Source organism: Bubalus bubalis, chromosome 14, assembly GCF_019923935.1.
Source record: "Bubalus bubalis isolate 160015118507 breed Murrah chromosome 14, NDDB_SH_1, whole genome shotgun sequence".
Classification (NCBI taxonomy): domain Eukaryota; kingdom Metazoa; phylum Chordata; class Mammalia; order Artiodactyla; family Bovidae; genus Bubalus; species Bubalus bubalis.
The window spans coordinates 65,761,569-65,788,774 of NC_059170.1; the positions used below are offsets into that span (position 1 = coordinate 65,761,569).

The window sequence follows — 27,206 nt, forward strand, 5'->3', positions numbered from 1 at the left end:
TGGTGATGATGATGACAAAGATGGTGGTGACGATGATTGATCACCGTCATCATCGTTGTCTACATCTCAGTTATTTCTAACACTGTGCATTCATGTTTCTTAAGAAATATGACAAGGGGGTTCCCTGGTGGTCTAGTGGTTTGGACTTGGCACTTTCATTGCCATGGCCGAGGTTCAATCCCTGGTGGGAGCTGCATGGTGTGGCCCCCCCAAAATTAACTCTGAATCCTAAAAAAAGAAAAAATATGGCAAGACTGGAAGTAATATAAAATTTTAATTTCTAAGATATCAGGGGTTATTTATTAGCAGTGTTGTTTCAGTAGCTTAAAAGCTTTATAAATAATAACCCAAATGTAGTGTGTCTACCATGAAATGCCAGAAATAGTGTGTCTGATGCTGGGGCGTTTTGCAGGCTTCATGTGATTTTTGTTCACTGGTTTTGCTCAGTCTTTTTAGCCAAAGTTGGCTATTTGTGCTGTGTCTGTGATTTGGGACCACAGATAATTGGATAAGGAAGTAACAGGCAGGAAACAATTAATAGGCTTTTAGCCCAAATGTGTAGGTCTATCCTGGGATTTCTTTGGGGCACTGAGCTACTCAGGGTGCCCCTGGGTGCTCTGCTTGGCTTCCCACTCTTCTGTGAGACTTTGTCTCTGCATATGTGCTTAGTCGCTCAGTCATGTCTGACTCTTTGCAAACCCGTGGACTGTAGCCCACCAGGCTCCTGGGGGGATTCTCCAAGCAAGAATACTGGAGTGGGTAGGCTAGCCCTCCTCCAGGGGATCTTCCCAACCCAGGAATCGAACCAGGGTCCCCTGCCTTGTAGGTGGATTCTTTACCAGCTGAGCTACCAGCTGAGCGACAGGAGAAGCCCCATCTCTGCATATACCTTTAGGTTAAATGCTGCTGAAATAAGAAATGACATGCACACTTTTCACCTCCTATTCAGATATCAAAATAGCCTTTTAGTTTATATCAGCTCAACAGTGGTATTGGTCTTCTTTAAACCAATCATAACCTTGCTTATCTGGAATGAAACAATATTCCTGTTCAGCAGTAAATAAATTTAACCTTGTTTAATTTGTAATGTTTATCTTCCCATCTAATACATGAAGTTACTACCAACTCTTTGTTTTTCATCTAAGTGACTATGGAAGTTTCCACCATTTTAGAGTAAATTTTTTTGTCTTTGTTGATGCTGAAAATTTAATGGTAAGATTTAACGCTCTGTAGCATGATATAAAGGGCAGCTCTAACTTTCTCTTCATTTTGAATGTGCAAAATATGTCCACAGAGAAAAACTTGAACATATAGAAAAGCTTTTTTTTTTTAAAAAAAGGAAAGACTCAAATGTGTTCCTTTTTATGACTAACATTCCATTGTGTATATATACCACAGTTTCTTTATCCATTCATCTGTCGATGGACATCTAGGTTGCTTCCATGTTCTAGCTATTGTAAATAGTCCTGCAATGAACAGTGGGATACATGTGTCTTTTTCAATTTTGGCTTCCTCAGGGTATATGCCTAGGAGTGGGGTTGCTGGGTCTTATGGTGGTTTTATTCCTAGTTTTTAATGGAATCTCCATACCGTCTTCCACAGTGGCTGTATCAGTTTACTTTCCCACCAGCAATGCAAGAAGATTCCCTTTTTTCCACACCCTTTTAATGAGGTGGACAAACCTAGAGCCTATTTACAGAGCAAAGTGAGTCAGAAAGAGAAATATAAATATCGTATACTAACGCATATATATGGAATCTACAAAGATGGTACTGATGAATTTATTTGCAGGGTGGTAATGGAGATACAGACATAGAGAACAGACTTAGGGACATGGGGAGAGGGGAGGAGAGAGTGGGATGTCTGGAGAGAGTAACAAGGAAACTTACTTTACCCTATGTAAAATAGATAGCCAATGGGAATTTGCTGTTTGACTCAGGGAACTCAAACAGGGGCTCTGTATCAACCTAGAGGGGTGGGATGGGGAGGGAGATGGGAGAGGGGTTTGGGAGGGAGGGGACATGGGTGTACCTTGGGCTGATTCTTGTTGATGTTTGACAGCAAACAACATAATTCTGTAAAACAGTTATCTTTCAAGTAAAAAAATAAAGTAGAAAGAAAATGAAAAGAGAAAAAGTTCCTATGCTTGCCTTATACAAAAGAAGTACTGTGAACATTTTTTTGTGTAGTTTCTTTTAGTACTTTTAAAAGCTAGATTTACTTAAAACCACCACCACCAAAGCAATAAAATCCAAACCTGGGTGACATATAATTGTGGTGATACTGTGTACAAATTTTTTATTTTCATTTAGCATGATATATAGAAGCATTTCCCCAGTTATAAATGCAGTATGCATTTTATAAACATTTATTATTTGTAATAGCTACAAATTTCAGTGTGGTAAATTTGCCACCTACTTTATTCAGGCTCTTATTAGTGAACATTTAGATTATTTATAATTTTCTTTTTCCTATTATAAATAATGCAGTAAGGAACATCTTTGGGCTTAAAGCCTTGTCTGCATGTGAGATCATATCACTAGGATAGAGTCCCAAAACTAAATGAATGACTCATAGTTTCAGATTGCAGTCTGAAATTACAATGTGAGAAAGTACGTAGTACTAATATTTAATGTAACTAGCAAAAGCTACTCATTGGATGTCTAAATTGAGCAGGCATAGCTTATTTTAATTCTTTTTAATTACTTTTTCTCTCTCCAGTGACTACACTTTTTAAAAGAGTTTAATCAGGTAAAAGAAGATCTGGTATATTTAAGGCTTTTTGCAGTTGTGCATGCTCTCTAGTAATAATAATATTGGTGTTTTACTGATGTACTTGTGGCCCTTATCAATTTTTCGACTGTGACCTGTCCAAATCTGTGTTTTCTGTTCACAAACTCCCATGAAGCAGTATGATCCCTGCTTGGATCAGAGGTGGCCGCTGGGTGCTTTGAGGAGGAGGCTGTCAGTGACTCAGAACCTCTCACCAGTCTGACTCCCAAGAAGCATGATGCAGTGACCATAGTACCCGAGGGTTTCCGAGGGCCTGATGTTGCTGGAACTGTCCCCTTCCATTGGGCGCGGTAACCATGGCAGGATGACCTTTCAGTGAATGCTCTAGGACATTCTAATTATGGAAGAAAATCAAAGCTAATCACTGCTAGTGTTTTCCTCTTCTCAAAGGGCAGTTCATTGTATCATGCAAACAAGTGACATTTCCTATTTTGAACATAGTCACCAGGGTATGTGGTTGACCATGGATTTCTTGGAATGCTGAGAAAAATTTTGCCTTAAAAATCCATTTTTACCAAACCTGGAAGATTGTGGTAGGAAAAATGTAATAAATGTGGCCTTCTCCCCTCCTCTTCTCTGTCACAAGAAACCTACCAGAGGGCCTGCTCCTATTCTGCTCCCCCTGGGGTTGCCACCATGCTGCCAGTGCAGAGAAGATGCCCGGCACCCTGGCTGCCCCGCTCGGGCCTGGGGACACCGAGCAGGCTTGGTGCCTGATCTCTCACCAGGTCTAGACAGGAGAGGAACAGGACGGGTGCTGAGCCCCTGGTTCTGGCGTATTGGTCGAACACTGTTTACTAGGCTAACAAACCAGGGACCCCGAGTGACCTGCCCCAGTCAAATGTGCCTTTGTTTTCTTCTGCCGTCGCAATGGCTGTTTTAGTGGCTGGCTGGGCACTTGGCTGCCTGTCCGCCCGTCTCAGTGTCTCAGGTTTTGCAAAGGACTGACGGCTGTCACGTGTGCTGGTGTGTGCGCTTGCACTCATGTGTGCTGAGAGTTGTTGAGTTGCATCCACCGTTGGCCAGATGGTTGTGCAGGGAGGACAAAAAAATCCATTTTCACCAAACCTGGCGGCGCCTTGATGCCGCAGGGACTGGAGCCTGGCGCGCCCAGTGCTGAGCCCTCAGATGGGACAGGAGAGTCTGCACCGCGCTTTTCTCCCGCTGGACTTGGTGCTGACTCAGCTTCTTAAACGAAATGTGATTGTTTCAGTTCGGTGCTGGTGAACCGAGCAGCAGGTCTGTGATGGCAGGTTCGGAGGCACATTTATTTACTTGGATCTTCCAGTGTGGCTCCTCTGAATGCACGTCTTGTCCGGCTGGCTGCCTGTTTTCTTTCCCTCTGAAGCTCGACAGACCCCATTAAATACAGAACGGCTCGGCCCTGGCAGTTGCCTCTCCGGTTTTATTATTAGTTATGCATCCCATTTCCTTGTGTCTGAGTCAAGTAGGATGCTCAGAGGCCACAGTATTCCTTTCTATGTATTTCCCCAGAATTGGCAGGTTGAAGTTATAGACTGAAGTAGGAGGTGAATTCTGAATTTAACTTTCTTCTTAGAATATAAGATATAGATCAGGTCTATACTGAAGGGTGATGATCTCATTTGCAGAGTGAGTTTGACCTCTTGGAATTGTAGACGTGCTCTCGGCTGACATATTGGAACTGACAGAACAGTCTTCAGAGTCTGTGGAATAGAATTGCTGTAAGAGAGGCAGACTGGTTCCTTTCCTGTCATTTATTCCCGTGTTGTTGGTGTCGAGTAGGAGCCAGGTCTTTCTTCCCCTCAGACGGTTCTGGGGCGTTGCACCTCGGTGCCCACATTCTGGCGTCTCTCACCCAACAGCTGTCCTCACACATAGGTTACACTGTACTTGCCCCGAGTTATATCTTCTGTTTTCTTGTCTTTCACGTGATATCCTTTTGTAATCTTATTTTCATTTTTTCTTTGGTTTATTTCCTCTCTTTAAAGTGCTTTCAGATAATTCCTGATTTATATAGCCATAGTCTCTGTTTCTAGCGCTTTCTGCTGCTGCTGTAGATGTGGCCCTCATTTGCATGTGTGGGGTGCCTGGGGAATGCTTCGGATCGCTTGCTGACAATTGATCAGAGAGTCTCTTGCCACCTCTTGCTTGTGCTCTGAGTTCCTTACGGCACCTGTGCCTTTTGGTGGTTTTGTGTTTGAAAGTGGAAATACTGTCGGATCTGTTATTGGGAAATCTCAGTATCACTGACTTCATTTGTCCCGGATGTTACTCAGTCCCACCTGCCTCTAAAATCAGAGGTGAATCTTTTTGTGGACTGAGTGTTCTTGGTGCGTTTGTTTTTATCCCCAGCACCCCCACATCCCTCTCCCCTCACTCAACATGCAGTGTGACTCGATTCACAGTGGTCTCAGCTCTCTCCTCGGTTCTGTGGCACCGTCCCGCCCTGACTACTTCCCTGCCCCCAGGCCTCAGCATTCCTGGCGCCATGGTATTTTCACTTTGTATTTCTTGCATGCAATGCCTGCATCAAGTTGATTCTGAGTAAATATTTATTGACTGTTGAATAAAGTAATAATTGGGACTCAAGTGTCTCTGCTGACTTTCAGTGTGTCACTTCAGACACTTTTTAGTTGTCTGCAATGGCCAATTTTACCAATATTGCCCATACTAGACCTAGTTATTTGCCTGATATTAAAATATCAATGTTCCAAGTGGTGCTTTTCCTGTTTGGTAATAGCATTGATTCAGGCCTCAGGAGAGGCTGGTTGCTAGGAGATTCTTTCTCTTTGAATTAATCTACATGTGAGTTAATGGTTGGTTCTTGCCAGTTTTTCTTTAAAGAAAAAAAAAGAAACGCTGAGAAGAGCTGCTTCACTTGATCATTCTCTTATGTATTTCCATTATTCGGCTTGTTTGTTGACTATTGTTGAGCATTTGGACTTTGTACACGTGGTCTCTGTCCTCAGTGCTGATCTGTGGGGCTGAGGGCCGCACTCAGCTTTTGCACGGGGCCCCGAGTCCCCCTGGCTTTAGGCAGCAGTGCCTCTGCTCACCACAGGGCCCGGTGGCCTGTTAGTGTCACCATCACCTTTAAGTGATTTGCTCACATGGCCGAGAAGCCAGAGTTCAGTCTTGTTATTTTCAGTTGTACATTTTTATCTTTTTCTCTCCCGGACTTTAAGTACCTCAGCCCATGCTTATTTTGCCGTCTCTCACCAACTCTGTTATCCAGGTTCTAGTCACATCATTTGTTGTATCTCTTGATTCTCATTTCTAGTGGATCATTTCCTCTGAGTCACCTCATTTGGGATGGGGAGCCTGTCTTTGGAGGGGCTCAGAGAGGCAGACTTCTCCAGAGTGGTTTGCAGTTACTTCTGCCAGGCACACAGGGGTCTCACTGGCATGTGACCAATTTGGTGTAAAAGTCTTGTCACAGGGTTCCCTGGACTATATGTGCAGAGTAGAATGGAACTCCAGAACCATGCTGGAGATTCCGACAGACCAGTGGGTACCATTCACTGTGGGCAGGGGAGGGGGGCTTGGGGGATGTTTCCCCTTCTGAGGGCCCGGCTCCTTTTTCATTTGGGTTTATAGATAACTTTGTTTTCTAATTCAGTTTTTGTTGCAGTTGTATCTCTTTGAGGGTTTCAGACACATATACAAGCATCTGTTCTAACTTGTATCCCCTATACTGGCTTATATCCTATCCTGCAGGACATTAAAATAAGCTAACTTCCTAATCAGGACATTATAAGTAAAGAAGATAGAATTGGCTATTGTGCCAGAATAATCGGTGTGAACCAAGACATGTGGTCACCTTGGTTGAAACCTGAGACCCAGGGCACACAGCCAGACAGCCTTTGCTCTGCCAGAAGACTCCATTCACTCTTCGGTTAGAGGCTCAAGCCATTTCCCTTGCCTCACTCTCTAGGCTTCTAAATGGATGTCTTGTATTTTATCTCAGACTTCTAGGTGCTTGTAGTGTGAGAGCTTATAGGTTATCTAGTTGCTGTATTGGCGGAACAGTCTCTCTTTAGCCTTAAACATTAGGATCTTTTCTCTCCTTTGATTCATCTTAACAAAGAATATTTGAAAGGGACAGTGGTGAGACTGGAGAGAGGGTGCGGGAGGGAAAGAGGAGACAGATACAGGAAGAGAACAAGAGTGAGTAGGAGACTGAGAGATAGGCAGTTTGGAAGGAGGTGGATGGAGAGAAAGAGCACATGAGTGTGAGTCAGATGTGTGCACAGACCTAGGCTGGAGGCCCACCGTGCATAGGTGTGCCCCCAGGAGAGTGAGAAGAGAAAATGACCACATGTGAGCGCGTTAGAATAATTGTAAAAAATAAACATGAGGTCAGCGGGGGTACAAAAGATGGCTCTGGAATCAGTTGGAGTTGTGGTAGCAGCAGTTTGCTGCCACAGCAGCAGCAGCAGGGTTTATAAATGGGGTGCTGATGCGGGATGCAGGGGTTGGGGCTGGCCCGGAGCGACCAGTGCAGCAAACCAATGGGGTCAGGTTCTGATGAACGGAGCGCTAATGAATGGAGATAGGCGCTGATCTTCAGGCAGTGGGTCAGTAGTGACTAAAAATAAAAGTAAACCAAACTGATTTAAAATTAACAGGCTTTATTTGTTGATTTTCCATCATTGCTTTGCAGATCCTAGTCACACGTAGCAATGTGACGACCTAACATTGAAATTAGAAGTTTAAGATTATGATCATGTCAAATACATTTATCTAAAGATAGGAAACAGACCTGATGGAGTCATCTGAGGTTGGGTTGGGGTGGTTAGCTGACCACAGTTGGTCTTAAAACAGTACCAAGTGCTCAGAGGGTCCTTGAGTCCTTCGGCCTCTACTCACTGATGCTGTCAAGCTCGTCTCTTGGATGAGTCACTGGAACACCACCAACCTGAGGCCAGGCAGTGTGGACAAAGTGGGTGGGAGGTGAAAGTTTCTGGTTTTTGCAGCTCGCCTTTTATGTCTCCTCATCTATCCTAATTAGACCCGGCACTGTTTAGGCCTTGCTGCACCGTCGTGTTTTTCTTTTTCTGGTTTTCCAGACCGTCAGTCATGGATTATGGCTCCCACTTCTCTTAGGCACCGTCACAGGGATCCTTCTAGCATTGGTGCTAGTTTAAAAGCTGAGACGAACAAGGCTATCTGTGGAAAGGACAGAAAAAAACTAGGCTACATGGCATGGGAGAATATAGTCATTCCTCAGTAACCACCAGGGATTGGTTCCAAAATCCGTGGATGCGCAAGTCCCTCATATAAAATGGCATGGATTTGCATATAACCTACCACATCTTCCTGTACACCTTAAGTCATCTCTAGGTTACTTATAATACCTAATGCTATGTAAATTTTATATACAGAGTTGTAGATATGCAGTATGAATGTTATTTAAATAGATGCCCATGTGTGGCAAATGCATTATTTTTGACCGAAGGTTGATTGAACCCACAGGTGCAGTTCCCACAGACATGGAAGGCTCACAGCATTGCTGTATTAAATTCTGTCAGTTTCTTTTCAGTTTTGAATAAAGGGATCCTGTCATGCCTTGTACTCAGCCGAAACGTGGACTGAAAGCATTGTGACCGAGTATTTCTGTTTTCACCTGAAAGTCTGGCTATAGACTCTTATAATGTTCTATTAGTATGAGGTGCTCAGTCATGTCCAACTCTTTGTGATCCTGTGGACTGTAGCCTGCCAGGCTCCTCTGTCCATGGGATTTCCCAGGCAAGAATACTGGAGTGGGCAGCCCTTTCCTTCTCCAGGGGATCTTCCCAATCTAGGGATTGAATCTGCGTCTCCTCATTGGATTCTTTACTGCTGAGCCACCTGGAAAGCTTAATAAGTATCATCATCATAAAGAAGCAGTGGGTTGAAGTCAACTCCAGGGACTCGACATCTCCTAAAGTTGCCTTTTTTCTCTGAGGCACAGTCACCTCAAAGGGGTCTCTGTGACAGCCCTCAGGTGTTGCCTCCAGGGTACAAGGCACAGTGCCAAAGCAGTGACGCCTTCCAACTGTGGTTCTGGAGAAGACTCCTGAGACTCCCTTGGACAGCAAGGAGATCAAACCTTAAGGGAATCTTAAGGGAAATCAACCCTGAATACTCATTGGAAGGACTGATGCTGTAGCTGAAGCTCTCGTATTTTGGTCACCTAATGTGAACAGCCGACTTATTGGAAAAGTCACTGATGCTGGGAAAGATTGAGGGTAGGAGGAGGAGAGGGCATCAGAGGATGAGAAGGCTGGATGGCATCCCCGATGCAATGGACTTGAATTTGGACACACTTTGGGAGATGGTGAAGGACAGGGAAGCCTGGCATGCTGTAGTTAGTCCATGGGGTCACAAAGAGTTAGACATGACTTAGTGGCTGAACAACAACAAAGAATAATAAAGTGCACAATAAAAGTAATGCACTTGAATCACCCCAAAACCATCCTCCCCACCCAATCTGTAGAAAAACTGTCTTCCACAAAGCTGGTCCCTGGTGCCAAAAAGGTTGGGGACCACTGGCTTAGAGCAAGCCCTAGGCTTTAACCTGCCACTCTGAATGGACTCTGAAGCCATTTCCCCTGTGTTCTCTCCTGATTGGCAGGTAGATACTTATCTCCTCAGGGGATATGATCCTCAAGTTAAAAATGAGCAAAGAGCAACTTCCCTGGTGGTCCAGGGGCCAAGACTCTGTGCTCCCAAGGCAGGGGACCCCAGGTTGGATCACTGGTCAGGGAACTAGATCCCACCTGCCACAGCTGAGATCTGAGGCAACCCAATAAATAAATAATAAATACAATAAATATGTATTTTTAAAATGAAGCGATAGAACACAAAAACAAACAAGAAGTCAGGGCCCCAGCCAACATGAGCCACAGGCACCATGAGGGCTCTCCTGATCTGATTCTCTTTCTTTCCACCAGCAAGTCACAAACGCCCACCTATCACCAGGTCATGAGCTGCTGTACCTTAATGCAGGTGGCACCTCAGGCTGAGACACAGTCATTCTCTCCCTCAAGGCAGGCTCCAGAGAAAATTCACAAGCACAGACATGCCAACACCCTCCAGAGCTGAGGCTGCCCTGAGCCCAGTGAGCTACTTTGCAAGGGCCCTGGATGCCCCCAACAACAACGTGTGACCATCCTTGTTTTTTCTTTCCTTTTATCTTTGACTAGATTAGCTATTAAAGCTAAGGATAAGATACCTTCTGTTTTTTGTTGGTGTTGATTAGATTTCTTTGCAAATTTATTGAAATAATGGAACTCAGAAGTTTTCACTGTGATGTTAGAAGCTGATTTGAAGACCATTCTGAGTTTCCATTAATTTTGGTCTTCTCTCTTCCCTTCTGTAACTTTATTCTTTTGTTTTGCTTAACCATTCTTTCCGTTTGGAATTTTTTTTTTTTTTTAATTGAAAAAACTCCCCTGTGATGGGATTCTGATTGTTTATACTGGACAAGCCTGTAGCCCTTGGAGACTGTTCTAAGGCAGGAGGATTACAAAGGCAGATGCCAGTAGCCGGGAGGAACTGAGGAACCGCCCCAAGGAGTGGGTGGTGGAGCAGAGGGTGAGGACTGGCACTGGGGTCTTAGCTCCTGCCAGTTGCTACCATTGGGGTGGGTCCCGGTGATGCTAAATGATCTAATTTCTCAAGAGAAGCTGGAAATAAGTTTTTTTCCCTTTGTGATATGTGTTTGAAATACAGAAATTATGCATGGGTTCAAATTTATTAAAAAAGAAAGAAAATGAATGAATCAGACAAAACACATCTGTGGCCCCGATTATGCCCACAGATGGGCAATGTGAGCTTTTGCTCTAAAGGATTAATTTTGCCTTTTCAGAAAATAACTGTCTTAATTAAGCAGAGTGTGTAGATACCAATTTGGCTGAGATATCCTATTTTAATCACATTTAACAAGGAAATACCACTCACTTAACTGTGGATTTAGATGAGTCAGTTTTAGCACGTACCTCTCCTTCGTTACGTGTTCGGACGTTGTCCTGCTATTTTGTAGTTATACTGGTGCAGAACAGACTTTTACAAAGAAAATGGAGTTTTCGGCTAATAGATCTCCAGCCAGGTGTCTAATTTTCAATGTATGACTTTCTCAAGTTTCTGAATAGTCAAGTGTTCGAAGTGGAACCTGGAAGAATCTATTAACACAGTAACTGTTGGTTTCTTCCAGAATCCTTGAATGTCTTAGTAATCTAAGGTTTAAAAAATTGAAAATCTTTGACGCCCTTTAGTTATCAGATGGGTTTTCATATCTCTTCTTTTTCTTTCTTTAAAGATTTGAACATGGAATTCAATCCCTCAGACCATCCTCGGGCCAGCACGATATTCCTCAGTAAATCTCAAACAGACGGTAGGTTCTTTCTTCTTTCTTTCTTTCTTTTTTTTTTTTTTAAGACTTATGCTGGTAACTAGCCTGTCTTGATTTTCCAGTCACTGTGATTCTCAGGCTAAAGATAGAATCCTAGTGGTCATCCTTAGTGACCACTAAGGATGTTTGGGTGGTTACCCTTTGGGGTTTCTCTATAGTAAGTCATATTTTTAGAATTTACTATTTGAAGCAACTGTCCTCATTTTGCCAATCAGTTGGGATAGTTCAAGGCAGTTTGTACCCTGAGAATCAGAGACTTTCCTTTAAAAATTTATTATTTGCATAAATTCTCTGAAGATCAGAAGTATTGGATAGTATGTAAAAAGAAATCATAACACAACTCTAAATGAAAACACCATTATCTCAGTTGTGTCATTTGAGAGCCAGATTGAACCTGTACACTGGGGGTAGATGTTTTCTTTCTGTCATACTTGTGTTAAGCTGTTTGTTCTGTGGCGTGGAATTTCTTCTGGGGGATTTTCCCCTCTTTCCAGCCCTTGACTTATGTCACTGTTCCCTGGCTCTTGGCTACAAAGGTGAGATAAAAGACACAATACAGTGGACATAGCCTGTTCCTACAGCAGAGAGCAGTGGAGGATCTGTTAATGGTGCTGTACTGAGAGTGCTGAGGCCCTGGGGTTCTAGCCGTGGCTCTCGTCAAATTGCTAAGCTCTCATTTTGAGAAGCTCCTAAGTTGACTAGAAAAGTAATCAAACATACTTAAGACAGTTCATTTTAAGAACTGATAACTCCTCAGTTATGGCTAGGTGACAACTTTGATGTAGCATAATGCTGATATAATATTGGTGATCTTGATTTAAGCAGGCCAGTGATGAGATCAGAGAGAATTTGGTGCATTTGCTTTTAAGTGTATAAGAAGAAACCACTGTAGGCATCAAATACTTGTGAGATAAGTTTTGAATGTTTTGGGTGGAAACTAAGCAGGACATTTTTTTCTTCACCTGATGAAGCAGGAGCCCATGGAGAGGGGAGGTTATTGCCAGGCAGGAGAGTGCCAGTGGGTGAAGGTTTGGGACAATGAAAAATGAGAGTCAAAAGCAAGTCTTTGCACTTAATATAGTACTATGAAAACAAGTCACACAAATCTGGCACACTTTCAGATTCGGTTCTCACTTCCTGTGAATTTAGGGCACAGACCAACATCAGCCAGAAGCTTTTTACCTAGATTCACATGAAATGGCATTAGAGCCTCTTAAGTGGATGACACGTGGCTTGGTTGTCACGGGGAGACGGATGGCAGGGTCCTCCGACCTCACAGGATCCATGGGTGTGAGTCAGGGGCGCTCATCTACCCCTTCCCTCTCACCTTCCCCTCCTCCATCCATCACTGGGGTGTTGGCAACTCTCGTCCTTCTGTTTTTCCTTCATTCCTCAAATGCTGGGTCTTCCCTTTGAGTGTAAAGGATCTACTTGAGTCTCACAGGTTAAAAACAAGGAAGAGGAACCGACACCCATCTCTGTGCGGTGTCCTGTCTCCCAGCTTGCAGAGCGAACACTCCTGTACCTCCTCCTCCTCCTCCTCCTCCTTCCCTCCGCTTGCCCGCTAGGCTCTTCCTCCCGCCATCCCCATTCAGGGGATGTGTTTGCAGTGAAACACTGAAGAATCCATAGGTTACGCTACTTGGTTTATGTGTCAGAAACTCCAAGGGATTTATCCTCTAGAATCCCTCCTAATCGCTGCAGTTCAGTCTTATTCTCCTTCAGTTCTGTTGACAGTAAGGAATTAGAGTCCACTTAATTGTAAGAGTTTCTCGCCTGGTTGTGGGAGCTCCTTAAAAGTAAGGAGTTTCTGGAAAGTACACCCTAGAGCCTGTGAATGACTGTCACTTTCGTCCAGTGCTCTTGCCATTTGGTGGCACCCGGGCTGACCTGACACACTCAGGAGCCTGGAGAAAGTGGACAAGGGGTCTGCAGCATCTGCGTGCCCTCTGGAGCAGCCGCGGGTCTCTTCTCCACGCCAGGCGCAGCACCTCACAGACAAGGATCTCACATCCACACGCAGTCAAAGAGCCTCAGCTCCCCTTTTCCTTTCCGCTGACGTTCCTTTTGGTTTGAATCCCTCTCTGTCCTCTCCAGTGACCTGCTTGTTCGCTGTGTGATTGATCCTGTGCTGTTGTCACAACACAGTAACGCCGTGACAGTCACCGGGGCCCGTCCGACTCTGCGACCCCCATGGACTGCAGCACGCTAGGCTTTGCTGTCCTTCACTGTCTCCCCAAGTTTGCTCAAACTCATGACCATTGAGTTAGTGATGCCATCCAACCATCTCATCCTCTGTTGTCCTTCTTCTCCTGCCTTCAGTCTTTCCCAGCATCAGGGTCTTGTCCATTGAGTAAGCTCTTCACATCAGGTGGCCAAAGTGTTGGCACTCCAGCTTCAGCATCAGTCCTTCCAATGAATATTCAGAGTTGATTTCCCCTAGGATGGACTGGTTTGATCTCCTTGCAGTCCAAGCGACTCTCAGAAGTCTTCTCCAGCACCACAATTTGAAAGCATCACCTCTTCAGCACTCAGCCTTCTTTATGGTCCAACTATTACTCTGTGCTGTGCACAGTCATTCAGTCCTGTCTGACTCTTTGAGACCCTATGGACTGTAGCCCACCAGGCTTCTCTGTCCATGGGATTTCCCAGACAAGAATACTGGAGTGGGTTGCCATTCCCTTCTCCAGGGAATCTTCCTGACCCAGGGATCGAACCTGGGTCTCATGCGTTGCAGGCGGATTCTTTACCGTCTGAGCCACCAGGGAAGCCCCAGAATACTGGAGTAGGTGGCCTATCCCTTCTCCAGGGGATCTTCCTGACTGAACTCTCACTCTATATACTCTCAAAAGGGAGTTTTCAGGAAAGAAAATGCAAAACTCAGTGATACTAGGTTGTTAAAAATCTCCTCTGGGTTCCCTATCTCCCCCTTCTATATCTTTGAGGTTAAGAAGCCCCCATTTTGAGAAACACTGAGGTCTGGGAAACGAAGGTGGGGTGCTGACCCCGCCACACAGACAGCCGTGTGAGAACAGCCTCTGAAAAGGGGTGCTTTTGTTGTGAGTTTGCTCGGCCTCCCTGAGGGAGCAGGATGCTCTGGGAGGCCCCCAGCACCGGTGCGGAGAGTAACTGGTTTCCAGTGATGCTTCCGACGTCCAGTGTCCTGTATTTTAATCCAGTTATGGATAGTATTGTTATCATTTGTTGTCTAGTCACTGTGTCGTGTCTTATTTCACCCTAGTAGTATGGACCTTTATGGGTCTGTTTTGGTTAGAAATAAATAGTCCTGCTTTTTGTTGACCATCTTAATTAGTGGACCATGCAGAATTTTATGAGCTTTACTAGTTACTGTTTTCTTTAGTTGGGAAGCCATTACCACTCAGTTAACTATGGTGCAGTAGTTTTGTTGGGTGCTGTGGTATACGTGGTTTCATGTTCTGCTCTCTTAGCAGAGGTCATATCTGCATGTGAGCAGGTCGCATTTCTTAAGTCATAATCGAGCAGCTGGATATGTTGGTTGGTGGAAGGACGGGACCTTGACACAGAGGCCCATCCTCAGCAACCTGCCAGGGGTTCGCACGCAGGCGTGTAACATTTCTGTTGCATCTTTTGTTTTCACAGTGAGAGAAAAGCGCAAGAGTCTCTTCATTAACCATGTAAGTGGAGCTGTTCGCCTGTGTTCTTCGTAATAACTGTCCAGAGACCATCCACACTGTGTGTGCAGTGGGGAAGTGGCCCGTGAATCTTGTCTGCATGTGGAAGAGTGTGAAGAAGGCTGCAGGGCACTCAGGCTCTGTTTGGCCTGTGGCTGGACAGGCACGGCTTGGCATTTATCGCCAGGGCCATTGTGTGACCTGAAGCCCCGGGCTGCTGCTGCTCCTGGATTGGTGTGCGTGGACAGGGCGGCATCAGATCCCACAGGTCCTTTCCTGCCTCCCTTCCCCCAAGTGACTGTCTCCTAACTCGGTCCCATTTGAATAAGCAAACCCATGTGTTCTTCCCCCTTGTTGTTTATAGATACAGTAGAGTCTGCATTTTCCTTTGATGCTCTAAGAAAGGATGAACTTAACAACACTGGAATTTTAAAACGAATTAAAAAAAAAAACCAGCTCTAGTCTTTCAGCCATTCTGAGCAGCGTCTCCCTGCCCTGCTGGCCAGGCATAAAGATACTTGATCTTTCTCCTTTGATCAGTGGGTGCAGCCAGCCTCCCTCCACCCTGCCCCGGGGTGATCTCAAGCTGCCCCCCCAGGACTGTGGTGCCCAGCCACCAGAACTATGGCCACACATCCTAATACTCTAAACTTAGGCCTCTTGATGAAGCAGGTGTGTTACCAAATAAGTATATGCCATGAATTCTCATATCAAAAGCGAGAATGATGTATTTGATTTCTCAGGGTTTTTTCTCAGGATTTCTAAACTGTCTGCATTTAAGTATTTGTGGATCTTGAAGTACTAGGCACTGGAGCTTTGTGCTAAACAGACTTAAAGCCATAGTATTGCCTCTTCTGCTCTTTGAAAATCTGGGTAAAATGCAGTTGAAAGGAAATTCATAGCTGGACCCTTGCACCCAAAGGGCTCCACGCTCGGCCCATAGGAGGTTGGTGAGTCCTTCGTAGGCAGTGGTCTCAGGGTTGAAGAGACGCCCTGTAGATTTTATCAGATTCTTACAGCAATTCACGGCCTTTTCCTGGCTCTCTCCAGTTTTGCTGCAGCAGTGTGAAGCATCTGTGAAATTACGAGCTGTGTCTTAAGGAAAATATGCGGAAAACTGCTATGCCCTTTTTGATTTTTTTGAAAGCTGTGTCTGCCTGGACCTGGAGAGGTGAGAGGTTTGACCCCATTCTGTAAGTCTCACTCCCGCCTCTTCACGTGCCAGGGGCACTGGAACACTGCCCCCCAGTCAGCACGTCTGCCCAGGAGCCTTAGACCACCTCTGCTGGTCACTGCAGCCCCATTCAAGTGGCTGGTGGGGAGGCCTGCCCTTGTGCCAGCCACACGCCCCACGTCTCCCCCGTGCCCCGCGACTTCACGCTCTGCGGCGCGCCATCCTGGCACCTGCCCTGCGCTGTGCCCCTGACCCAGCGTGTCCTCTCACCCCTGCCAGCCCCCTTGCCCCCGACACAGAGAGTGGAAGCACAGTTGTTGGAATGTGCTCAGGTGCGCTCATGCCGATAGAAGAAATCTCTGTGCTGCCTTATGTAACAGATGCCCGGGTAACAGCGTGCCCTCCAGACCACATTGCACAGTGGCATCTCAGCTCTGCCCACACTGGGAGAAACCACTGGAATGTGCCATTTCAACCAACTGAAGTAGAATTGGAGTGGAAGGACCTGCAGGTTCAATTAGGCTAATAAACCAGCTGTGCTTTCCAAGTTTTGAGACACCCGAGTGTCATAAGTTAGGGCAATAAAGAGACGGTAAGTGGTAACGGTAATCATCAGCACAGTCTAGTGCACGTTTTATACCGTGTTTGTGCCAGACTCTGTTCTGTAGCCTAATGTGCTGGATAACTGTGCCCAGGAGGAACTGCGTGTCACTCCAGCCTTCCACATGGGGAAAGTGAGGCACAAAGAGTCAACCATCAGTGGACATCAGTCAGTCAGCAGTGGATAGCCTGGGGCCCAGGGGGCTGGCCCGGGCCATTCAGTCCTCAGACGGTCATACCAAGCGCCACCCGGACACAAGTTGTTTAGCTTTTTATCTGAAGACAGAGAGCACTGTTTTCTGAATTGGGGCCCCAACTAACATTTGTAGTTTCTTTTGTTGTTGAACTCTGGAATGACCATTATTCTTTGCCCTTGTTTATAAAATCCGTTGTGTTTTTTATTTGCTTTATTGTGAGGGATGTTTCTGAAGAACCTGCTTATTAGTACATGCTGCTAAGACAATCAATAAAGAGGCTGCTAGTTAAGAAAAAGCAGTGGACGTAGGTCAGCCATGTGAGGAAAGGTGAGGGGTGATGGTCACAACAGGGAAATAGCTTCCACCAGGTGGAGAGAAACAAGGCCTTTTCTGGCTCCAGGACAGTAACACAGTCTAGCAAGTGATGGAAGCTGACTTTGGATACAGCCTCCAGGGAAGGGGCCAAAAGAAGGAACCCCTGGCTGGTAAAGAGGGCACTGCTCACTGGCTGAGAACTGCCAAGAGAGACTTACAAAGTAAAAGGAGCTTCTTCTAAAAGAATTATTATAGGTTTTAAATCTTGAAGCTATTTGAGGATAAACCCTTTGGGGGACTTTTAACACTAAGTTAAACCAGGGCAAATTATAAAGATTAATATTCTAATCAGCAGTATGTTTTAGATGTAATTATCAGATCAACAGTTACAGGAAAATGTAATACATTACAATAGAGACACTTAGGTATTTTAGCAAAGATTGTGTAAAGGGCTTTATTTAAAGTTTGTAGCTTAAAATTTGCTGAAGTTTTGGCTAGCTGTTTTAATGAATCTTTTAATTAAAATGTGGTAGTCTTCTGATTATAAATTGTGGGTGGCATTGTCAGTGGCTGAGAATCTGGAATCTCTCTCCCGAAACTTAGGGAAAACGCACATCTTTTGCTTTAGCCTAACTTTTCCGTGACGTTCTCCTCCCCTTGATGACAGCGTACCTGAAGGGAATTGGTCATTCTAAGTTAAAGAAAAAATTAAAACAGAGTGAGTCAGGAGTTGAATGGCCAGCCTCCTTTCCCCTCAGCAAAATAATCACAGTTATTTGTCTTAATATTGAGACAGGTGGTAGCTGTAAAAACTTTGTGAAGGAATATAGAGCATTCTTTATCAGTTTAGCAGGAGCCACATTTGTAGCTGGACTTGGAGCCAAAAGAATTTTGTTCAAGCCCTAAATACCAGCTGATAAAGGGGGACCTTGAAAAAGTCTTGAAGTCATAGTTGTCTGATCTCGTAGAATGACTCCTGGTCCGCCTGTTTACCTAGTGGACTGAACAGGTGATTTTAGCACCATCTGAGTATGTTGATGTTATTTTTGTTATTGCTCATTAGATTTGTAAGTAAATTTTGTTTACTTTTCCAAGTTCAGTAGCAAAACTGATCAAAGTCTTTCTGGTATTTTGAGTATGGATATAGTTTTTTCGTAAGTATTAAGCCATAGCACTTAAGGAATGAAGTGAATGTGATCCAGGAATTGAAATTTTAAAAATTGTAAACTTTGCTTTTGTCTCTTTGGGAGCTTTGCTCCTAATAGAACACAAATTTATTGAGCACGGTCCCTGCCTGCCTCTGCCACACAAAAGAGCTCAAACCAGGAACCAGGCAGGGGAGCTGCCCTGAGCTCAGGAGCCTTTCTGTGGAGGGATCCTTGTTCTCTCAGCCATTTTTTTTTTTTTTTGGGGGGTGGGGGGTGGATGTCAGATCAAGAGAAGTATACATTCTGTGAACCTTGTAGCCCTTCTATCCAGCAAATGACTTAATGCCCAAATAAGGTTTCATACATAACCCCATTATAACAATGCCAAGGAGTTCAATTCAATTTAGAAATTACTAAATAGTTTGAAGGGGGCTTCCCTGATGGCTTAGTTGGTAACGAATCTGCCTGCACTTTAGGAGACCCAAGTTCCATCCCTGGGTCGGGAAGACCCCCTGGAGAAGGGAATGGCTACCCACTCCAGTATTCTTGCCTGGAGAATTCCATGGACAGAGGAGCCTGGTGGGCTACAGTCCATGGGGTTGCAAAGAGTCAGAAAGCTGAGTTGGCATCCCCCTTTGGCACACCAGCCCTTAGTGATAGAGGGCTCAGACTAACAGCTGGGGGATCCCCAGGCCAGGACCGGCCCCTGGGGATGCTGGTTTCCAGTTAACCCTGTGACCCCAAAGAGTACTACTACTCCTGAAAGGAGGATGAGGACGTGCCCACTCTGTGACCTGGTGTATCACTGACCTCCTCTCCTTAACGCTAGTGCTCATGTTTTCTTAGGGAAGCCACTTACTCTTGGCTGCTCCCATCATGTTTTCATCTTAGGAAATTTGTGTCAGAGGAAACAGTGGAAACCTCACAAATAGAAGCCGGTCATTGCTGTCCTTTGCTTCACTGTTGTGATTATTCCTAAATAATAATTCTCTTGTATCTCTAAAGATTCTTTAATATATCAACTAATTACTGAATTTTTGAGTTAAGTATATCTGTTGAGGTTTCTGTTTATAGTAGATTTTCCATTGGTGGGGAAAATTTCATAAGAATTTTCTTTAAAACTTGCCACATGTTAATAATCTATTATTAGATTGCAAGTTTTTGTCTGTGACTTAAGTGTGATTGCTACCTGACCTACAAAAGAGATCAAAATGGTTTTTAATGTCTCTGGCTTGTCTTAATGAGACTGTTGTGATTAATTTGATAGACATGAAAAATGCCCTGTTAAAATTGCACTCAAGAAACTTGAACTTGACAGGCTTTTTTGGTGTCCTTATCTTACACAGGGCTTCCCTAATAGCTCAGTTGGTAAAGAATCTGCCTGCAATGCAGGAGACCCAGGTTCGATCCCTGGGAAGGAAAGTGTCACCCCCTGGAGAAGGGAGTGACAACCTACTCCAGTACTCTTGCCTGGAAAATCCCATGGACAGAGGACTTGGCGGACTACAGTCCATGGAATCGCAAAGAGTCAGACACAACTGTGCGTGTTATCTTACACAGGCACAGAACAATGTGTGCCTAAACACATTGGCCAAGAACAAGCCTTATCTTTTGAATTCCCTGACTCTGGTTATTTCCTCCTGACCCACATGCCCTTCGCAAAAGCAGCGCTCCAGAGGGTTGTAGTGATTCAGTGGTGCAGTGCCCTCTGGTGGGGATTTTAGGAACTGTATGCCCCAAGGAGTGATGATTAGCAAGAGGGGAGATTGTTTATATAACACTGTCTTCTGTTTCTCAGGCTGTTGCATATTTCTATAATTTTATCACATGTGAAAGTGAAAGTCACTTAGTCGTGTCCGACTCTTTGCACCCCATGGACTAGACAGTCCGTGGAATTCTCCAGGCCAGAATACTGGAGTAGGTAGCCGTTCCCTTCTCCAGGGGATCTTCCCAACCCAGGGATTGAACCCAGGTCTCTTGCATTGCAGGTGGATTGTTTACCAGCTGAACCACAAGGGAAGCCCTTTTTACATGGGGAAGTGAAGTCGCTCAGTCGTGTCCGACTCTTTGCGACCCCATGGACTGTAGCCTATGAGGCTTCTCAGTCCACGGGATTTTCCAGGCAAGAATGCTGGAGTGGATTGGCATTTCCTTCTCCAGGGGATCTTCCTAACCCAGGAAACGAACCCGGGTCTCCCGCATTGCGGGCAGAAGCTTTACCGTCTGAGCCACCAGGGAAGCCCTATTACATGGGAAACCTTATTAAATAAGAAGTAAATGTTAAACAGGGTATTTGGTCTCTGATGAGCTTTAAGGCTCCCTTCATGTTCATAAACCATGGGTACTAAGGGCTTCCCTGGGGGTGGGTGGGTGAGATAGGGCAGTGTTGTTATCCTTAAGGAATTAATTGTTTTGGTTGCTGAAAATGACAACTTTTGATTGTCAACATAGCACCAGGCCAGTCGAAACTCGTTTGGATGATTTGATTTTTTTTTTTTTTAGCATGCTTTGAGCAAGAATGATCCAGATTGATATCTACTAATCACATTGCCCACATAATTGCCAGAAATCTACTTACTATTCAGTTAGATGTCAGCTGCGTGTAATTTAAATTCTTTTTCCTTAGCAGTATGTTTTAGAATATAGTTCTAAAACTATAGTTCTCAGTTCTAAAGTTTTCCAAAGAGCTCAAAATTTACACAGCCTGAGAGAACCAGGTGCACAGCTTCCATAGGCACCCCACCTGAAGCTCATCCACTGGTCATATTTTCAAAAGCATCAGATAACTTGCACCTTTAAAATGTATTTTCCCCTTAAATAAGGAGTATTTTTTTCTTTACATCTTCACCTCCTGAAATTGAAGATTAGGAGATTCTAAATTAACAGTGGCTGTATCTTCCATGGTCCCCAAATCGACTGTACCTCAGGGGTAGGAAAAAATGGGTGCTGTGGATTCCTGTCTTGATTCTGGTGCCTCACACCAGGTTGCCCCCGAAGCATGGGCCTTTGCTGGTGAGAAGAGTGCATGCTTCTTGTTTCTCAGTGGTTTTTATGGACTCTGCAGTACACCCTTTGATGCTCGATTTTGGGAGTGTGCTGAGCTGATGGAGGTTTGGGACCGGGAGTGGTGGTGGTGACTTTTTTATATGGAAGAACATGGAATTCCATGGTAGGAAGAAAGTGAGTTTTGTGCTGTACTTGCTGGTAGTATTAACATTTCTCGGTAAGACACTTTTCCTCTATAGGCTGGTCTCAAGGTGAAGGGGATGATGTTCCTTGGAAGAATTTTGAGCCCCTTTTTAATTGTTCTTGTTTTGTTGCCATTGTTTTTGTAGCATCCTCCAGGACAAATAGCGAGGAAATACAGCTCCTGCTCGACTATTTTCCTAGATGATAGCACAGTCAGTCAACCAAACCTCAAGTATACAATTAAATGGTGGGTATGCGCATTTTTTCCTTCACTGAATGTCTTTTCTGGTCCTTAAGCTGCTGGCTAACTGTTTGGTTGTGGGATCTGTGAGTGGTAGGATTGGGTAGGGGGAGGACATTGATACTCAGGGAGTCTTTTAAAAATGTGATTTGGGGAGTTAAAATGTAGAGGTGTTCAAAATATTTATACATGTTACTATTTACAAAAAAGACCAAAATTTTCAGTGACTTGAAATTGTAAGTTAAGCATAGTTTTGTTTTTGTGGATGCTTTCTACCTTCCCACTTTGTATGGACTCCATCCCAGCCTAACTCTGCTTGAATTTTACTGTCAGAATGTGATGGGTCCCACTTTGACTTGGGGCTGCAGTAGAGAGCAGGCCTGGCACCGTGGAAGGGTGCTTGTCTGGAGCAAGGACAGCAGGCTTCTGACCTTGGCTCCCTCCCCAGCGGGGAGGGTGGGAGCAAAGACCCTTCACTTTGGGCTTCTGCTGTAAAGTGGGGTTTAAGGGAGGAAGGGGAGTCTTTGGATTAAAATCTTTCCCTTTGGGCTTCAGCTCCCTTATTTTAAAGTGGGAAGTGGGAGGGTTGGAACACTGGTTTTCCCTGAAGTGTGCCCCCCAGCATTGTAGTAGGAAGCCTTGACTGAGGTTACAGAGACCCACTTGCTCGGGATCTGGTCTAGGCTTCACTATGAAAAACCTGGGATATTTTGCCTCTGTACTCATTTAAGGAGAATCCATGTTTAACAGCTCTCTTTGCCATCGTGTGCAGTGAGTATTTGCTTTCTAAATAAGATGCTTTCTGTTCCATTGGGCCAGGCCTTCAGGTCTAGAAACCCTTTCCTGCACATGCCCATATGTGTCAGTGAGTTAGGCCTGCTGGGCAGTGGAGACTGGGATAGTCTTCTATGGACAGTGTCCCCTCCAGGGGGAAGGTAGGAGGTGGGCCCACCTGGAGAGTTGGGTGAGTTGCATGTCTCTAAGACCTAAATGGGAATGTAGCTTCTTCCTTTGTTCCATTGGTGATAGAGGGTGTGGTGGTGACCAGTGGGCATCACCCCATGGTGGACACTCACAGCTAGGGGACCATGTGTGCCCTCGCCCCACTATTCTGCCCTTGGTCAAGCCACTCTGCCCTGGGAGCTTCATGCCAGGAACGAGAGGTGCTGGTGGAGGGTGGGGGGGGGGGAGGTGGGGGGGTGCAGTGGGAGCCTGGAGACCTGGTAGCTAGCACCCACTCCAGCCCTGGAGCTCAGCCTCCCCGGGGTCTGAGACCCGTCTTCCAGGGCCAGTCGATTTCCTGGGCCTCCAACTCTGTTGCTCAGAATTTCCCCCGGGGATGACTTCACACTGCCCCTGGTTGTGACACAGACACTCGGGGGCCCAGCAGGAAATCTGGGTGACAGTTGGATACTTCGGTATTGAGTCTGAGAGGTGCCAGCTCCAAAGTCATGTGTGTGGTTTGTGCATCAGCAGTTTTAGCCATACTGCACCTGCAAGGCCCCCTCAGGGGCTTAAGGGATCCATGAGATGTGTCTGGCCCCACACATCCAGGATCTGGATTGTCAGCCCCTCCAGGAGGGTTTCATGGGTAGCCAAGGCTGAAGACCCCGGACGTCTGTGGACCTCTGCCTTCCAATTCTCTTGAAGGTGTCACCTATGGTTAATACCAAGACGAAGAAAAGGGTCTCCCATGCAAACGGTGGAACGTCCAACCTGACACCCTCAGTCTCATCAGGTCGTGACTTGTATCTGCAAAAAAAATTAAAACTTAACCTGTTTTAAGAACTACCACAGATGCTGGACTCTTCTAGAAAACATCACATCGACTTGGTCTCTCCTCGTCGTAAACACTGACGACTGGTATATGGTATCAGTTTGTCTCATCACTGTGGTTTTGTGATGTTGATTATGTGCCTAAAGTGGTCACCAGAGAGCACTAGGTGCAGTTCCCTGTGCTCTACACTCTAACACCCTCTTACTGAGATGCTCATAGTTCCCTGTTGGTGGGTTTTCTTCTTGTTGAAATAAGCAATGAAACTACTCAAGGACTCTGATGAAGAAGGACATGAAGAGGTCAAGCCCTGAGCCTTTAGAGTGGGAGCACTGACTCTAAGACCCTCGACTACCAGAGAACTAACCCTAGGGAGTATCAAATAGTGAGAACTCACACAAAGGAAACCACTTGAATACAGGATCCAGCATCACGCAACCACCAGTAGCACCCTTTGCAGGACACCCCATGTAAACAACAAAGAAAACAAAAATACAAACTCAATGATCAGCAGACAGGATTATCACCTCACTCAGCCTTGCCCATCAGAGGAAAAACAAAAAACTCATCACAAATCTCACCCTATACAAAGCTTACACAAACCACTGGACCAGCCTTAGGAGGGCAGAAACCAAAAGGAAGAAAGAATTCAACCTTGAAGCCAGGGAAAATGAGACCTCAAACACAATAAGTTTAAAAAAATAATAATGAAAAGGCAGAGAAATACTATACAAATGAAGGACCAAATTAGAAACACAGAAGTCCAAATAAATGAAGAGTAAATAGGCAAACTACCTGAAAAAGAATTCAGAATAATGATAGTAAAGATGATCAAAAACCTTGAAATCAAAATGGGCAAAATGCAAAAATCAATTAACAAAGACCTAGAAGAATTAAAGAATAAACATACAGAGACAAACAACACAATTACTGAAATTAAAAATACTCTGGAAGGAATCTGAAGCAGAACAAATCAGTGAGCTGGAAGATAAAATGGTGGAAATAACTTCTGGAGAGCAGAATAAAGTAAAAAGAATGAAAAGAACTTAGGATAGTCTCAGAGACCTCTGAGACAATATCAAACACACAAACATTCGAATTATAGGGGTCCCAGAAGAAGAAGAGAAAAAGAAAGGCTATGAGAAAAATTTGGAAGAGATTATAGTTGAAATTTCCCCAACATGGAAAAGGAAATTGTCAAATCAAGTCCAAGAGGCACAGAGAGTGCCATACAGGATAAACCCAAGGAGAAACATGCTAAGACATATACTAATCAAACTAACAAAGACTAAACAGAAAGAATATTAAAAGCAGCAAGGGAAAAGCAACAAGTAACATACAAGGGAAACACCATACATTTAACAGCTAATCTTTCAGCAGAAACTCTGCAGGCCAGAAGGGAATGGCAGGATATATTTAAAGTACTGAAAGGGAAAAATCTACAACCAAGATTACTGTACCCGGCAAGGATCTCATTCAAAATTGATGGAGAAATAAAAAGCTTTTTAGACAAGCAAAAGTTAAGAGAATTCATACCATGAAACCAGCTTTGCAACAAATGTTAAAGGAATTTATATAGTCAAGAAATGCAAGAGAAGGAACAAGATCTTCAAAATCAACCCCAAACAATCAAGAAAATAGCAATAGGAACATATATATCAATTATTACTTTAAATGTAAATGGATTAAATGCTCCAACCAAAAGATACAGACTGGCTGAATGTATACAAAAACAAGACCCATATATATGCTGTCTACAAGAAACCCACTTCAGACCTCAAGACACATATAGACTGAAAGTGAGAGGATGGCAAAATATATTCCATGCAAATGAGAAGGAAAAGAAAGCTGGAGTAGCAATCCTCATAGCAGACAAAATAGACCTTAAAATAAAGAATATCACAAGAGATTAGGAAGGACACTACATAATGATCAGGGGATCAATCCAAGAGGATGACATAACAATTGTAAATATCTATGCACTCAACATAGGAGCACCTCAATACATAAGACAGACACTGCTGCTGCTGTCACTTCAGTCGTGTCCGACTCTGTGCGACCCCATAGACGGCAGCCCACCAGGCTCCCCCATCCCTGGGATTCTCCAGGCAAGAACACTGGAGTGGGTTGCCACTCCCTTCTCCAATGCAGGAAAGTGAAAAGTGAAAATGAAGTTGCTCAGTCGTGTCCCGACTCTTAGAGACCCCATGAACTACAGCCTACCAGGCTCCTCCGTCCATGAGAGTTTCCAGGCAGGAGTACTGGAGTGGGGTGCCATTGCCTTCTCCGAAGACAAACGCTAACAGACATAAAAGGAGAAATTGACAGTAACACGATAATAGTAGGAGATCCCACTCACACCATTGGTCAGATCATCAAAACAGAAAACTAATAAGGAAACACAAGTCTTAAATGATACATTAGATGAGATGGCTCTCATTGATATCTTCAGGACATTAAATGCAGAAGAATACACCTTCTCAAGTGCACATGGAACATTCTCCAGGATAGACCACATCTTGGGTCACAAATCAAACCTCAGTAAATTTAAGAAAATTGAAATTGTATCAAGCATCTTCTCTGACCATGACGCTATGAGACTAGATATCAATTATAAGAAAAAAACTGTAAGAAACACAAACACATGGAGATTAAACACTGTGTTTCTAAATAACCAACAGGTGACTAAAGAAATCAAAAGGAAAATCAAAAAATTTCTAGAAACATATAACAATGAAAACATGACAACTCAAAACCTATTGCATGCAGCAAAAGCAGTTCTAAGAGGGAAGTTTACAGCAATACAATCCTACCTCAAGAAACAAGAGAAACATCGAATAGACAACCTAACTTTATACCTAAAACAACTGGAAAAAGAAGAACAAAACACCCCCAAAATTAGTAGAAGGAGAGCAATCATAAAGATCCGAGCAGAGATAAATGAAAAAAAAAAAGAAAGAATAGTAAAGATTAATAAAACTAAAATCTGGTTCTTTAAGAAGATAAACAAACTTGACAAACCTTTAGCCAGACTCATCAAGAAAAGAGGAGAATCAAACCAACAAAATTAGAAATGAAAAAAGAGATTACAACAGACAATGCAAAAATACAAAGGATTATAAGATAAGAGACTATTATGAACAACTATATGGCAATAAAATGAATAACCTGGAAGAAATGGACAGATTCTTAGAAAAGTTTAATCTTCCAGGAAGAAATAGAAATTATGAACAACCCAATTATAAGCACTGAAATTGAAGCTGTGATCAAAAATCTCCCCCAAAACAAAAGCCCAGGACCAGATGGCTTCACAGGAGAGTTCTGTCAAACATTTAGAGAAGAGCTAATGCCTATCCTTCTAAAATTCTTTCAAAAAATGGCAGAGGAAGGAATACTTCCAAACTCATTCTACAAGGCCACCATCACCCTGGTAACCAAAACCAGATAAAGACAACACAGAAAACCTTATTGCCAAATTCAGACTTAAATTGAAGAAAGTAAGGAAAACCACTAGACCATTCAGGTATGACCTAAATAAAATTCCTTACGATTATACAGTGGAAGTGACAAATAGATTAAAGGGATTAGATCTGATAGAGTGCCTGATGAACTATGGACGGAGGTTCTTGATATTGTACAGGAGGCATTGATCAATACCACCCCCAAGAAAAAGAAATGCAAAAAGGCAAAATGGTTATCTGAGGAGGCCTTACAAATAGATGTGAAAAGAAGAGAAGCGAAAAGC

The 27,206-nt window shown here is 44.2% G+C and overlaps 1 protein-coding gene across 2 annotated transcripts in view; it reads left to right on the forward strand.

Moving 5' to 3' along the window:
• Positions 1-27,206, forward strand: part of CCNY (cyclin Y) — a 120,484-nt gene that overhangs the window by 71,993 nt on the left and 21,285 nt on the right. For both annotated transcript variants that reach the window (XM_025264681.3, XM_006063185.4), the window contains exons 2-4: positions 11,078-11,152; positions 14,792-14,826; positions 21,593-21,693. In XM_025264681.3, the coding sequence (XP_025120466.1) occupies positions 11,086-11,152; positions 14,792-14,826; positions 21,593-21,693 (203 nt within the window). In that variant the 5' untranslated portion in view covers positions 11,078-11,085. The remainder of the gene's footprint in view (positions 1-11,077; positions 11,153-14,791; positions 14,827-21,592; positions 21,694-27,206) is intronic.